The sequence below is a fragment of the Dryas octopetala genome, chromosome 5, assembly GCF_963921425.1.
Source record: "Dryas octopetala chromosome 5, drDryOcto1.1, whole genome shotgun sequence".
Lineage (NCBI taxonomy): Eukaryota > Viridiplantae > Streptophyta > Magnoliopsida > Rosales > Rosaceae > Dryas > Dryas octopetala.
The window spans coordinates 5,479,939-5,496,466 of record NC_141370.1 but is presented as its reverse complement, the minus strand read 5'-3'; the positions used below and the strand labels follow the sequence as shown (position 1 = coordinate 5,496,466).

Below are 16,528 nucleotides of genomic sequence, written 5' to 3'. Positions count from 1 at the left end.
AAGTGAGTTTTGAAAATAACCACATGGATGAATTATGCCACGTGGATAAATAAATAAACCAAAACAATTTTAAAAAATAGTTTTTTTTTTAAACCAGCAGCCCCCAACCCAAGCAACCCCTTCTCCCTCCCTACCCAACAGCCCCATCCTCCCCCCTGTCGCCGACTGACCAGTCATGTCTCTTATTTCATTCGTTTCTCTTTCCTTTTTCTCTCTCTTTATTCCTCTCTCACTCTCTCCACTCTGCTCATTCTAGATCTAAAACCACCAGATCAGTGATATATGATCCCAAAATCTCAAAGAACTAAAACAGAAATCAATGATATATGATCCCAAAATCTCAATATACAGAATTAGCTAATGCATGAACCCTTAGCTTAAATAAAATAGAAAAAACCTAATTGCACATAAAATTCTGAATCTCCAACCTCTTTAAGCCAAGCTTTTCAAGTTCCACGAGAAAGCTGCTAAATGCATTCCAAAATAATGCAAAAGACACAAATTTGATCCCAAATCCTCAAATTGGCCAGACCCACTAACCACCAGCTCAACAACTAATTGGGATTCCAAAACCTTTGCAACCAATCCCCAAGGATCCCCCCATAATTTCAAATTCTCCAATTCCACAAAATTCCAACCAGAAAACTTGATCAGCAAATCAAACAAAATCCAACCTCCAAAATCTGAAAACTGGGTTTTACCTCAAATTCCCAAAAGCAATCATCATAACAGCCAAATGGGTCCTCATAGCATTGGATTATCAAATTAGCAGATTGGAGAGAGTGGGTGAGTGAGAGGAAGAAAGAGAGAGAGAGAGAGAGAGAGAGTAAGAGAGAGAGAGAGAGAGAGAGAGAGAGAGAGAGAGAGAGAGGACAGTGGTGGGTGACATCACCTCCGGCATCTAGATCAGAAAGCGGTGAGGGGGGAGGCTCGGGGCTCTGCTGGGTAGGGGTTGGGGTGGGTGAAGAGTGAGGAGGGGTTGCTCTAGTTGGAGGGGTTGCTCTAGTTGTAAGGGTTGTAGAGTTTTTTTCTTTATCCTTTTTAATAATTTTATTTTTATTTTGAAGGCGCAAAACTAATATATTGAAGCAGGAAAATTTTATATAAAGGACATAAATGTGGTATCGACTTACATGGCTACATACAAAGGAATATAAAAAGGTCAGGTGCCAAGCAGTAAACATCACAACTCACACGCATGCACGTATAATTGGCAGTTGGCATTGTAGTATATAGTGATCTTTCTAATATCACATTTTAGTAGATAGCACCATCAACCAACATAAATTGTTTTACTATGCAAGGATGGCTACCCGATTGGGTGATCTCCTCGTATGTATTTCACTCAAACTAATAGAACTTTCCTTCAATGTTCTTACTTACTTCAACCCAGAGTTTCTCTTCTTCTACTCCCCTCTTCACCTTCAAAAGCAACTGAAATTTGGCATAATCTTCAATGACCTGCAATAAGCCAAAACAATTTCCTTTACATACCAATTAAGCTTCTAAAATATGAAGATGGATCCATCATTAAGAGTAAAAAAGACAGAAAGAAAGTTGGGAATTGGGATGGAGTAGAGAACAGATCAATCTGTAAACAATGCCAACCTTAGCCTTAGCTAGAAGGATCTCAAGAAGTTCATATGAGAACAATGAATTGGACCTGCGCTGAAGGGTCTGGACAGCATGATTTGCTGCACCTTGGACCTCGGGATCATGAATTGGCACTGCTCGCCATCCTGGTCCATGGCCATCTGGTTTTTACAGATTGGCCCATATGCAGTAAGTAGTTGTATTACTCTCAAACAAATAAACAAAAGAAAAGAAAAATAACAAAAAAAACAACTCTAGAATCTGAATATACTAGTTTTGGACAAGGCCAGACCAGTGCCAGCATAAAGACTCACATTTACAGAAGGCTCAAAGGGCAAGATGCATGCCTTAGTGGTGATGTGCTGGTGTAGGGTAGTTATTATCAGAGTTGCGTGTGTGTGTATTTTCAGTTCTGGATAAATGAAGGCAGGGAGTTTAAATTTTTTTGTTGGTACTACAGGGAGTTTGATATTGCTAGTAGAAGATTGGTGCATTCCGGCCATAACAGGAACTAATATCCCATTCAAATATTGTGGGATGAAAAATTTTGGTAAAGCACATAAAGCCTGTACACGCATTTCAATTACTTAATCATAACACATTGAATAGAAAAAATCAAAACAGATAACGATGGAGGACTACACAACCAATTATAAGCCAATAGCCTACTGAAAACCAGTAATCGTCAGAATACTTAATCTATTTGCATCAATAACAAATCTCATAGATAAAATAGCAACACCAGTGGAAGGAAAAGATGCAGTATTCAACACCCTTACAAGGTTCAAACCAAGCTTTGGTATGTGCATTTGACAGTGGTGGAAGAATTTATCAACCTTCCAATCAGTGTGACAAGATGCAGCTCAACAGGCACAAGGTCATTCACTTGTAAATAATTACAACATAAATAAATACACATAAAATTAGCAACCAACAGTAAATGGACTGCTGATGGCCTGTTTGCAGATGCTTTCAGAACTGTTCTTCAAACAGTTTTTAGAAATAATTAAAAACATGCTAATTTTATTTTTTATATAGTTGTTTCCACTAATTTCCATTTTCTCTATATTGAAACTGGAAAAAGAAACTAAGGGCATCATTTACATGTTTCCTGAAATCAGGCATGCTTTCTGAATTTTTTCTAATTAAGTACAAAAAACTCGTGTGGTTGTGTTATTTAGCACCTTTTCTGTTTCAAGATTAATTTTGACACTAGACAACTTCTTTTGACAAAAGAAACCAAAGAGGCCTGATCTTTCATATGTATCCTTTCTGTATCACTGGAACACATCTATTTATGTCATGAAGAAAAATAATAAATGACCAAAAAATAAATAACAAAAGAAAAAGGAGAAATAGAGCAGTGTGTGGGGATGCAATAACTGGTATGCAACACACATAAAATCTCACAACTTGTCAACTTCAAATAATTTCTCAATTTAAGGCCAAAGGTAATTTCACCCAAGCATTATGCCAATTGATTAATATCAAAATCATTGTGGAAGGCTTAACAAGTGACAACCAGGGCCAGCATGACAGAAACTTTGTTTGAAATGGTGGTGGCAAGTTACTGATGCTTGGCATGACAACAAATGTTTCCTTTTATGGCGGATATTGGCGCACAGACTCCCTTTTTCTATATTTTCAGAGAAAGAGAGTTAGTATATGATCTATTCGAAGCTGCCACCGGTATGTGAAGAACTTGTGCCATCACCAGCTCAGAAACCTTCTTACTTCATTCTATATTTCTGATCATGGGAAAGAACTTCAGTCAAGCATCTGTCTAGGTTGATTATTTCTTAGACCTAATTCAAATTTGGAATGCCTCTTCATCCAAGGTTTAATGTTAAGGAAAAAAATTTTCCTGGTTGATGCCATTCGTTAAGGCCCCAATAGAGACCAAGCTATATTGCTATCAATTAGTTCTTATTGCTGATATATTTAAGGAACACATGCACTCACTTGTGTAGTGGGAAACTTGAACCATATTAATTGTATGGTTAATGTATAGAATGCATAAACTATTTTCTTTTTCGATTGAGCATAAACTAAAACTTATTGAGAGCACGTGAGAGAGAGAGAGAGGGAGATGTTGATTCTTGACTATGATAACAACCTCGAGTGCATCTAGTTTTCAAAATTACAAGAAGATATCAAAATACCATTATAAGGATAATTAGCTACAGCTTTTACATAAGCAGTGAGACTCGGAGCGTATAATTGTCTTTTTGCTGCTCTTGCGCTTCTTACATTGCACAGCTAATATCAATTATAGAGACCATTTTCATCTTAAAAAGGGGGCAATCGCTAAAATTTGTAAAACCCTTCACTCTTAATACTTTATGCATTCACGTGGTAATCCACATATCATGCGCTCATGCTCCTCAACATTAATAAAAAAGAAAAAAGAAAGGTACTTTTTGTGTGATTTCACATTGCGAATTTACCTGGTTTAAGGCCGAGATCCGAAGAAGTAAAGGAAGGGACATCATGGGCACGCTTGAATTCCTGCAACTGCTTGAAGTTGATCCATGGTTTCACCCAAACCTTAGCTTCATATATCTTCTTCATACCAGCATCAATGGCTTCCAGTGTCAGATGGTATATCTTACCAGCAACCACTTGTTCCCTTGCATTCAACACCCTCGCAAACTCAAGCACACCATTCTATAAAAATAATAATAAGAAATTAATAACAAAGAAAACCCAAAAAACAAAATCAAAATATATGTAAATTACCAAAAAAGAAAACAATTCTTTGTTGAAATCAGTAATTTCAATTGAACAAGATGGAAATGTGTGAACCTGCTGCTTGTTGTGTTCTTGGACTGCAAATCGAGCGAGGGTTTCGATGACGGCACTGTTCTGAGAGCTTTGAGAATCTTTGAAACCACCCAGTTTCATTTTGATGAGGGTGTCATCCCTGCAAAACCCCAACTCACAAAACCCACAGAGGAAGACCACGAGGCTAACAAGTGCTATAGAAGAGAGGCTACTATTACTAAGCTTCATTGGGTTTTCTCTTGAGATTTTTCTGTGTTCAATTGTGTTCGCGGAAATTAAAACAAAGTCCAAAAACAAAGTCGGCATGTATATACCGGAAGATTGCGTGAGAGGTGAGACACTGAGACTTTTGGACTGTTAGTTGGGGGACTTTGATTGGCTTGTAAGAAAACAACTAAGGAGGAAAAAGGGCAAAAGGGTCATTTGCCAAACTCAATCTTCTGCGAGACTCGCTATAAAAATGGGTAGGAAGTTGGGCTTGCACAGGCCAGCCCGAAGCATTAGTTATCAAACCCAATCTTCTAACTCTTTGTGATTTTTTTTTTTTTTTTTTTTTTTTTTTTTTTTTTTTTTTTTTTTCTATTTTGGCTATCTTGTAGAGTTGCATACACTCCAAAAAATTTCTCTTTTAAGCATGAGATACATAAAAGGTGGTGTATTTCTCAATTGGATTTAGATCCTCTCCCAACCTAAGCTTTTTTCAATCGATCTAAACTTTTGATCTCTTAATGCCACATGTCCAAAATTAAATCTTATGGCTCATAATAGTTTTGAATTTTTTTATATTTTATTTTACTCCAATGATGTCTATATCCTCTCAAAACCCAACCATTTTGCCATTAAAAGCACACCTCCACTTAGGGATGGCAAAATTCCCTGCCCTCGAAAATCCCCATGAGGACCCGCCCCGATTAAGTGGGTATGGTAATACCATCCCCGTTCCCGCCCCGTCTCTTATACCAGTTTAATAAAAATATTATATTATATAATTATATTTTAATTTATTATCTTAATTTTTGTTGCATCTCTTTAAAATTTAATAGTGTTCTCTTTATGATTTAGTATTATTGTAATATAATATGATGAATTTTAATATATTTCATCTATTATATTATATATTTATATTAATTTGGTATGTTATTAATAAAAAAAATTATTTAAAAAAAATAATAAGGGCTTCGAATACCCTTGATGGAGACCCAATTACCCGACGGGACGGGTATGGTATTGGCAAACCCCGCACATTGCCATCCCTAGCTCCACTCTTCTAGAAAATTTTGGTCCCTCATTTTGTTGACCATGCCCATTAATCAAGCACAAACTTCAATTAAAAAAATTCAAGCACAAACTCATCAATCGCCCTTCATTTCCCAGCCACCACCCCACCATTGTACAGAACTCATCAATCTTCCCTCAAATTCAAGGCAATTCTTGCATTGCTTTTTTGCCTTTGAATTTAATTATTTGACCAAGGAAACAGTACAAACGCCATAGGAATATTGTTATATTCTTTGACAAATTTAATTAAATCTTTTGATGAATCAAATGAAATTAAAATGCAACAAATATCTTAGGCCCTGTTTGGTATCCAATTCAAAAAAAAAAAAATTTTAAAACATGGATTCATTTTTAAAATGTGAAATTTTAAATTCAATTTTTAAAATTTGAAAACTTGTTTGGTATGAAACTTAAAAACTGTTTTTAAATTTTAAAATTTTTGAAAACTTGTTTGGTTAATAATTTTTTTTTAATATGTCGTTTATATAAGGATTTAACTTAAAGTTTGAACTCAAGACACAATACCCAATCCTCGAGATCCGAGAACTGGGGCCCGGGATTCCGGACCCAAGACCCAGGACCTGAGACTCTATACACAACTTTCGTAACCTTTTTCTTTTTTTGGACAAAAAAAAAAAAAAGGAAGTCAATTACCAAATGTACAAATGAGTCATAATTGTTAGCAGGCTGCAGCCATGCTACATTTGTCTCAACAACATGAAGAAGCCTTTGGACCCATGGGTCATTAACCTCATGATCTGCATATTCAGTCTTTGAAAGCTCATAGCTGATGGTTGCCACATTATCAAGAATTGGACGGATACCGGGTGTCACAGTTGCCACAAGTAGTTCCAAGCCAAAATTCAAAGCTTGCTTGAATGCGTTGCTCATACCCCTAATTCGGACAGATAATATTTAACCTTTTCTCTGTCAGCTGGTGCAGGAAATACTTGATAAAGAAGATATCAGTCTGTTTAATTCCTGATATTGGAAATATTTTGATAAAGAAAGAATAAAATATTTAGCCAAAAAATAAAATCCAACCAAACCAATGATCACATCAAATGATAAAATCTAACATAATTTTAAGAAAAACAAAGGACATAAAGAACCCCATATAAAAGGAGAATTTCTAGTGTATATAAACATTATACTGAAGCAACCAACAAGGTATATGTGACCTCCCAAGTACAATAGAATACTTGGAAGTACAGCCTATAGAGCAACGCAAGAATAATATAAATCTAGTCAAAAACCTAATACTATACATGTTGTCAAGGCCATTTTGATAAGTCTGGACAGCCAAAAAATGTGGCTCTTAAGGACTATTTTCATTTGCACTGAATTATAACCATCCATAGGTGGGAAATGGGCTTTGAGAAATGCTAAACAACTGTCTCAATGAGTTACAATGCTCTCTTGAATCTTCACCTCTGTGCATGAATTTGAGTATAGTAGAGAAAAAATTAAGAATAGAAACTAAAAAATCCAAAAGATTATAAGAAGGTACATGCAACAACTACGTGAACAGATCATACAATAATTAAGTAAATAAGAAAGACATCATAAATGCCTAATGTATTTTGTGTTCAATCTTAAGCTGAATCATACCTCCATTTGTTCATTGTGAGGATTCTTAGTTGATCCTCTTGATTTGTCTACATTAGGCAGCAAAATAACCACTCAAATTACTATAAACCTGTTATTCAAATTAGAGCAGACACACCGTATAAACAAACCCAGATGCCCAAATCTATGAACCCAGATCCTACCCTCAATCTTACAAACTATTCTCATGTAAAAACAAAACACGCAATGCATGATGCTTGTTTTAATTCTATGCTTGAAAAGCTTTCCCAACTAATTAGGACACTTTGCTTTTTTTATTTTATTTGAACCACATGTTTATGTTGATATACATAGAAATTGAACTAGTAAGGAAGTGTGTGCCCTCATGTCATCTAGCAATATAAATACATCCACACTGATCAACAGTGTCCTAGGCTACAACAAACAGAAAATTTCAATTTCAATAAACTTTTTATTCTATACATGTACGGCTATTCGGCTAACAAGATTTTCTTCATAACACATCTCTTTAGCTTCTTTCAATAAAGATGGTTCACAGAAGAATTGATCAACTAAGTTCACCTAGCCTCCTCTGCCTCATAACTTGACCCCATCTTCAGTCTTTCACTCTTTCTAATTAATGAGCATCCAATTCATTGACAATTCTGAGAACTACCCACATAGATATACAAAAGGAAATGCATAACAGAACTGCCACACAAACAAAATCAAACTAGAAATAAAAATAAATCATAGCAGAACTGCCACACAAACAAGACCAAACCAAATCATCTAAAACTTATTCCCAAAATCACAAGCATTAAAAAAAAAAAAAAAAGGGATTGAATATATCTCAAAATAATCACCAAAAATCCTACTGGACTACTTGAGATACCCAAATTAATCATATATAGTTGGCAGAATTGCAAACACTTCCCACTGCCCACAACAGAATCCAAGCATGCATGTTATCCATTTATGTTGCCACCAAGTAGTTGGGTCACTCTCAACCCTATCTAGTGTACTATATTTTTCATATATAACAGATAGGAAAGAGAAACAAATATAAAGCTACATATCTTCAAAAAATAAATATAGCGAAAATGTTCATAGCCCAATTAATTTGATTGAGCCTCCATTATTTTCTTATTTGCTAGCTTCCACTTGTTAATTGGTTGTTGTTTCAAGCTTTCCCGAAATCATAGGCATACAAAAAATAAAAAAAATAAAAAACCAAATTAATCACAAAAATTCCAAGATTAAAATAAAGAAATTATCAAAAACCCATCACACGTCTCATTTTACAGATCTCATTCCCAAAATCACAGGCAGAAAACTAATGAACAAATCAACAAAAATCCAAGAATATAATGAATAAATCATCAAAGACCCATCACACATCTCATCCCCAAAATCGTAAGACAGGATCTAGGGCAAAGAGTTTACCTTCTAGTGTTGAGAAGATGAAGGGAGACGAAGAAGAACACGATCCAACGAAGACCAAGAGATCACTCATTCACAAAGATGAAAGGTCGCAGACTCACAAACGAAGCCTTCAAGTCGCAGACGAAGAGTTGAAGACGGAGAGAAAAAAATACGAGGAAAACGATGATTTGGTGTATATAGAAAATGGGGTATTTTTAGATAATTTTTAAATTTTTATTTCAAAAAGTGGGCTACCAAACATGTTTTCATTTTAAAAAAGAGGGCTGCTATTTGCACACCCCTAAATTTCTTTTTGCACACCCCTAATTTCTTTTTGCACACCCCTAAATTTTAATTTGTGAAATAACAAAAAACACCTAAAATAAAATTACCCAAAACCCCATCCCATCTCTCCTTCCCTCTCTCTACCATCTCTCCCCGTCACAGCCCAACCCAGCCCCTCCCCAGCCCCGACCACCCCAGCCCCGCCCCAGCCCACCCCAACCCAGCCCCGACCACCCCAGCCTCGCCCCTTCTGCTTGCAGCACCACCGCGTCGCACCGTCAAGCTTCCACCCCGGAGAAGTGCCCAGCTGCTCCATCAACATCAGAAGTGCCTTCAGCTGCTTTTCCACACCGGAGAAGTGCCCAGCTTCCCTCGAGCCGCTGACATCAGCGACAGCTCCTCCATCAGCGCGCACCGTCAAGCTTCTTCTCGCCCATCTCCGAGTAGCTGGTTCGGCGAGTACTTGCCGAACGGGTCCTTGATGTTCGGTGGGTACCTGCCGAACAACACTCACATCGTTCGGCGGATGACTGCCGAACGAGTGTGACATTTTCGGCGGACCAGTGTCGAACGGACGCTGCGCGCGGGAGGAGAGAGAGATGAGGTGGTGCTGCGGGGGAGGAGAGAGAGAGAGAGGAGGGTGGTGCGGGGAGGGAAGGAGGTGGTCGGGTGAGGGGCTGGGTGGGTGGGTCGGGGCTGGGGTGGGGTGGGCTGTGACGGGGCTGGGGTGGTCGGGGCTGGGGTGGACAGTGATGGGGCTGGGGTGTGTATTTTTTTTTTCCTGAGTTGATGGGGTGTGTGATAAAAATGGGGATATTATGGTAATTGGGAGGGGTGTGTGTATGAGAAAATTTAATTATGGGAAGGGTTTGAGGGTGTGAAATGAGAAAAAGTGGAAAAAGGGTGTGCAAAAAGAAAAAAAAAAGGGTGTGCAAATAGCAGCACTCTAAAAAAAAGGGCAAATTACACGCAGGTACCTCAACTAACCACCATATTTCACTTGAGTACCTCAATTAAAAAAAGTTGCTCATAGGTACCTCAATTTCTGATTTTGCACACCCAGGTACCTCCGTCAACTTTTCCGTTTGAGAGGCGTTAATTGCCTACGTGGATCTGGCTTGGGCCACTCAGGACGCAAACTTAACATTGACGCGGCGACACTAGATTGGTTTCCGCCCAAATTAGCCCAGTCAGCATGTTCCCTCCAAAAACTGAGCTGCCACGTCACTTAAAATAATAATAAAATAATAAAATGTTTAAAAATTAAACAAAACAATTAAACCTGAGTTTTAAAAATCAAATAACATATAAACAAAACAATTAAACGTTTCAGATTTCAGAAATTCTAGAAGCTTATCCCAACTACACAAACCTTCGATCTCCCACCAGGCCACCACCATTGTTGTCCTCCTGAGATCAGAACACCAGAAAAGCAAGATCGGAACACCAGAAAAGCCATACCCTCCCAACACCAGAACAAGACATTAAAGAAAAGCGATGGGTTGGAAGTTTCGCCCGCATTATGTGTTGGATATGCCCATCTATGGTAAGTTGCTCATTTGAATCTTTTGAATCCCTAGTTTTTCCGTCTTTAAGGCTTTATATTTCTTTGTTTAGGCCTTTATATAAGCTTTAGGCGCTATGTCTTGCTTTTAGGGTTTTGGGTGGGTACGGTGGGTTTGGACTTTGTGTAGATTCTTCTTTGGGCATGTGAGAATTGTTGCATGCTTTGTCTGGTAGTGTGTTATTTTATAGGGAAGTGCTTTGTTGAGTCATAAAGTAAGTAGTGTTGTGTTGACTGGTAGGTGGTTTAAATGAATAACAGTTGCATTCGACTGTGGTATTTGTCCTATGTTGCTTTACTTTATGCATTTAAATAGTGACTTAAAAATTCAGAATGCATTCTTTAGTCAATTGTTGATTGCATATTGCCTTTTTTTGTTCTTTTTTTTTTTTTTTTTTGCACAGACAATCCTGAAAAATTCTCCATTCGACTGCACCATGGTGGGGAATTAACACATGCAGAGTATAAGGGTGGCCAAAATACAATGGGTTGATAACTGCAACAAACAATACGTGTGCTTCAAATATATAGATAAAATGACAGAAAAGTTGGGTTATGGAAAAAGTTTCATCTTCTACTACTACAAGTACCCTGAATGGGACTAGGATGAGGCTTTGCTGTTGTTGGAGTCCGAAGATAATGTGAGCTTCATGGTTAGTGTAGTGCCGGAGGATCTTCCAATATTAGACATGTATTTTGAGCATCTCAAACCAGAAGAAGCTTACAAGAGGCACAAGAAGTATGTAGATGACATATACACTATGCCATCTACAGTGGTTATTGAAGATCCTGAGGAGGAAAATGATGATGAACCTGAACATGTTGGTGATGATGATGAACCTGAAGAAACCCTGAATGGTAATGATGTACCAATGAGGAATTAAAGTGATGAAGAAAATGGAGATCCAGCTGGTGAAGGAGTTCATAATACTGAGGGGCAATCTAATGACTTTTTGGATCCTGACTTCCCACCTGATGATGATCAGACTAGGTTTACAAGGTTTGTGGAGGAAGAATGTGAGATGGAAGCCAATCTTTCTCAACCTACAGAGCCACAACCTAATGCTGCTCCAAGATCCACAGATGATGCTTCCACCAGCCAGGCTCCTTCAAGTTCAGTACCAAATGTAGATTTGGATGTAGGAGAGATTGATGATCATGAGGAGAGATACAGGACAGAAGAGCTAGAGAGTATCCATGGTAGTGATGATGAGGATGCACCAACTAGAAGGTATCATGCATTCAATCCTGACACTGACCTAGCTGACCCTAAGTTCATTTGTGGCCAAACTTATAGAGATGCTGTGTTGTTTAGGGCAGCCATCAAGCAATATTCAATAAAGAATGGTTTTGGTAAAATTCACTTCACTCGAAATTCAACATTGAAGCTTAATGTCAGGTGTGCAAAAGGTTGTCCTTGGAAGATCCATGTGGGGAAGATGTACAGAGATCTTACTTTGCAAATCAAGAAGATCTACAAGCATCATGAGTGCCAGAGGTCCACTGACTCATTCCAGCAGACTGTTTCATCTGAGTGGAATGTCAAGGTGACAAGAATGCTAACTTACAGGGCATTGAGGAAGGCAAAAAAGATCATTGAAGGCACACATGCTGAGCAGTACAGGAGAATATGGGATTATTATGCAGAGGTTAGGAGGACAAACCCTGAGACCACTACACAGGTTGAAATGGATGAAGGGAGGTTTCTGAGATGTTATATGTGCTTAGGTGCATGTAAGGAGGGTTTTAAGAAAGGTTGCAGACCAATAGTGGGGCTTGATGGTTGCCACTTAAAAGGTCCATATGGAGGGCAACTGCTTGTGGCTGTTGGTGTGGATTCTAATGAAGAGACATGGGTCATAGCTTATGCAGCTGTGGAAATAGAGAACAAGGACAGCTGGTCTTGGTTTATTAAGTTATTTGCTAATGATCTAGACATTTTCAACTCCCACCACTGGACTTTTATTACTGACCAGCAAAAGGGTTTGTTGCTAGCCTTAAATGAGATATTACCCAATAGTCAACAAAGATTTTGTGTTAGGCACTTGTACACAAATTTCAACAAAGAGCACAAGGGTCAGGCCCTGAAAGATGCTTTGTGGAAAAGTGCCAGGGCCACTTGCATTCCACATTTTAATACTGCTATGGATGAAGTAAGACAACTTTCTGATGCTGCATATGGTTGGTTAAAGCAAAGGCCTGCTGAGTACTGGAGCATATCACACTTTCAATCTGGGCCACAGTGTGATATACTGCTTAACAACATATGTGAGTCTTTCAATTTTGTGATATTGAAAGCCAGGGGGAAGCCAATCCTCACTATGTTTGAGATGGTAAAGACTATGCTAATGAAGAGGATCCAAGTTAGGAGGGACAAAATGCTCCGATGGAACAAACCAATTTGTCCCAAGGTTGTGAAAAAAGTGGAAGACAACAAGGATGCATGCAGGGGATGTGTGATAACATGGAATGGAGATAGGAGCTCTCAAGTGGATGTTGGGAGGGGTCAGATCTTTGTTGTGAATTTGGAAGATCAGACATGTGCATGCAGAAAATTCCAACTAGTTGAGATCCCTTGCTTGCATGCAGTGGCAGTCATGAATCATATGCATATGAATCATTATGACTATGTGGCCTCATGCTACAGTAAGGAGAAATACTTTGAGGCTTACACATGCCTCATCAATCCAGTCAATGGTATGAGTTTGTGGGAGCGAACAAGGAATGCTCCATCATAACCTCCCAAATACAATAGACAACCTGGAAGACCAAAAATGAAGAGGATGAGGAGTGCAAATGAGCCACTGCAACCTCTGGCTGACATGGTTTCACTAGGCAGGGAAGAGCAAACCACAGTCAAATGCTCCATTTGCCATCAAACTGGGCATAATACCAGGACTTGCCACAGGCATTTGCCAAGGAGAAGAGGTGCAGCATCAACCACTGGTAGAGGAGGGCGCTCTCAAGCTAAACAAAATGGAGGGGTAAGCACATCTACAACGAGCCAGAGGAGAGGAGGAAGAGCACATGTAATATTCAAAATGATCATGGTATGAATTTTATAGAACATTTGCATACCTATAGATTGATTTGTTTTGTACTTTGCAAGCCAACAAAGGTGCTAGGGGAAGAAGATGTTCTCATGCTGCTCAACCATCTCAGTCATCCCAGTCAAACACTCAAGGAGCACCCCCAGCCTCCCAAAACACTCAGTGAAGCAGGTTGCCTTTATGGCAAGAATGGACAATTGGTTGTATTGAAATTCTGCTTTTTCTTTTTGTGTCTTGGGCTTGTGGAAAATATGGTTTGTTTTGTGTTTTGGAATTATAGATGAAGCTAGGCTATTTAAGTGATTTTGTAATACATGTGAAGTTAGGGACTTTGCAGCCCTTCAACAGATTTTGTGCAGGTGGGAATAGTTTTTTTGGACATAATGGTGACCAAGTAGACAAGGTTATTGAAGTTAGTATTGCACAGATTGACACATGCATGGTTTTTTGTGTAACAATTAGACAAGGTTTTTTGTATTGCACAATGAACAAGTAGACAAGGTTTTTTGTGTAATTGACATTATCCAAGCGAATGCAGGGTATTTTGTGGTATTCCTTATGAGCCTCTTTTTGTTTTTTGCCATGACTTATGAACCTTATTTACATTTTAAAGTCCAATTTTACATGGTATTATCAAACCATACAATTATCTGGGAGAAGGCGTGAGAATTCTAATAGGGGATTTTTTAAACCATGTTATGTATAATAGTGTGTTTGCCATCACCACAATGAAGCTATAAAAAGAACCTCAAAATAAACCATTTAAATTGCAATTGCATTGCATTAAAGCCATAAACCATTTCATAAAAGGCATAAACCATTTCAAAATAAACCATTTGCATTGCATACAGGCAGAAAATCTGTGGAAAGTTCCAAAACACAGGAGTGAAAGCATTGAATCTTAGGCGTAAACAAGTCCAAAAAAACCACAAAATATCTGGCTATGATTAACCTAAAAACCTAAACACCCACCCTAAACCCTTAACTGCTGCCATATACCCACAACATCAAAACACATGAAGCCAACAACAAAGTGCAAAACAGCTTGTTCTTCCTTCCCAGTATCTTTAGGCATAAACAAGTCCAAAAAAACCACAAAATATCTGGCCATGGTTGACCCAAAAACCTAAACACCCACCCTAAACCCTTAACTGCTGGCATATACCCACAACATCAAAACACCTGAAGCCACCATCAAAGTGAAAAGCAGTTTGTTCTTCCTTCCCAGTATCTTAAGCTCTTCCTTAGCCATCGTCGCCTTCCTAAGAAACCCTGATATAATCACCCTCGAGCGTTCACACATCGGGGGTCCACCCATTCCCAAAATTGGCAGCCTCCTCGCTGCACATTGCAAAAAATTGTCAAGTTTCAAAAAACAAAATTACCTTTTATCTTTATTCAAGAATAAGACAGGCATACCTCATAACTGGCACACCAGACAAATCTCCTCCCAGGGTTTAGATCAGTTCAAGAAGTGAAGAGTACGTACAGCTCTTCGCCCACAAATGCAAGATACCGAATCCATTGGAGAGAAAGGTGAACTGGAACAGAGGATACCAAAACAAGAAAACCCAGAGAAGATTCCTCGGATCTAGAAGATGAAGCCCAATAACGCAAGGTTTTTCTCTTCAATAGTTCTCTCCAATAACCCTAAGTCCTAATCTTCGCGTTTTTCCAAGAACTACAGGAGGACAACAATGGTGGTGGCCTGGTGGGAAATCGAAGGTCTGTGTAGTTGGGATAAGCTTCTAGAATTTATGAAATCTGAAACGTTTAATTGTTTTGTTTATATGTTATTTGATTTTTAAAACTCAGGTTTAATTGTTTTGTTTAATTTTTAAACGTTTTATTATTTTATTATTATTTTAAGTGACGTGGCAGCTCAGTTTTTGGAGGGAACATGTTGACTAGGCTAATTTGGGCGGGAACCAATCTGGTGTCGCCGCGTCAGTGCCAGGTTTGCGTCCCGCGTGGCTCAAGCCAGATCCACGTAGGCAATTAACGCCTCTCAGACGAAAAAGTTAACGAAGGTACCTGAGTGTGCAAAATCAGAAATTGAGGTACCTACGAGCAACTTTTTTTAATTGGGATACTCAAGTGAAATAGGGTGGTTAGTTAAGGTACCTGCGTATAATTTGCCCTAAAAAAAATGAGATGTTTTTAAAAATAAAAAACAGTATTTAAATTAAATACCAAACGGGGCCTTATATTTCGTTATATCTCCCTTTATTTTATTCTCCCTTTATTTTATAGGCGTCCCAAACCTTATTCCCCGAGGATCTCTCTCCACTCTCACATCTTGGACTCCACGTCCTGCATGGGCGAGTAATGCTTGAGTGGAATGGATCGTGATTAACCACCCCCCACGTTCCTATATCATAGGAACGTTGGCTCATTTCTTCCATGTGACAAATAACAAGATCCCTTTTGGGCTTAGCTGATTCCCTCAACTGATTAAGCAGGTTCAATATGGGCCTCCTTTAATTCCTCTCAACCTTGGGCATAATATATCATTGTAGCCATGCCTTGGCCCAATCTTAATTTGGCACTCATCTATGTAGCAAAAATCGGGTCTCACAATGTCTATTACACATTTTTGCATTCTCAACTACAAAAACCAGCAAAATTGGCAAATCAGAATTCCCAATTTTCGAACATCATATTAGGAAGTCGAAAATGAAATTTTTTTTAAAAAATAATTAGGTATTTAAAGCTTTACAATGGTAAAGTACAAAAAGAGTTTATCAATATTGTGTACTACGTACACATACTACCAAATTCATATTAACAACATTAAATTTTGACAAATATATTTAAAATGCCACAGCAACAGTTTTTCATTGGATAATCCACCCAAAGACCTACAGCTAGATCTACCTATTCAATTAAGAACAGTTTCTCCTAAAGACCTACAGACCTACCCATTCAATTTCCAGTTACTCAATTTTAATGCGCAATGTCAAGTTAGTTCCCGCAAAAT

The 16,528-nt window shown here is 38.3% G+C and overlaps 1 protein-coding gene across 1 annotated transcript; it reads right to left on the bottom strand.

Moving 5' to 3' along the window:
- Positions 1-1,081: 1,081 nt before the first annotated feature.
- LOC147283738 (cysteine proteinase inhibitor 7-like) lies at positions 1,082-4,699 on the bottom strand. The gene is made up of 4 exons (XM_086245017.1): positions 4,399-4,699; positions 4,041-4,260; positions 1,609-1,754; positions 1,082-1,461 (listed from the first exon to the last, which is right to left on the bottom strand). The coding sequence occupies exons 1-4, from the start codon at positions 4,681-4,683 to the stop codon at positions 1,351-1,353; spliced, it is 762 nt and encodes a 253-aa protein (XP_086101143.1). The 5' UTR covers positions 4,684-4,699; the 3' UTR covers positions 1,082-1,350.
- Positions 4,700-16,528: the final 11,829 nt, after the last annotated feature.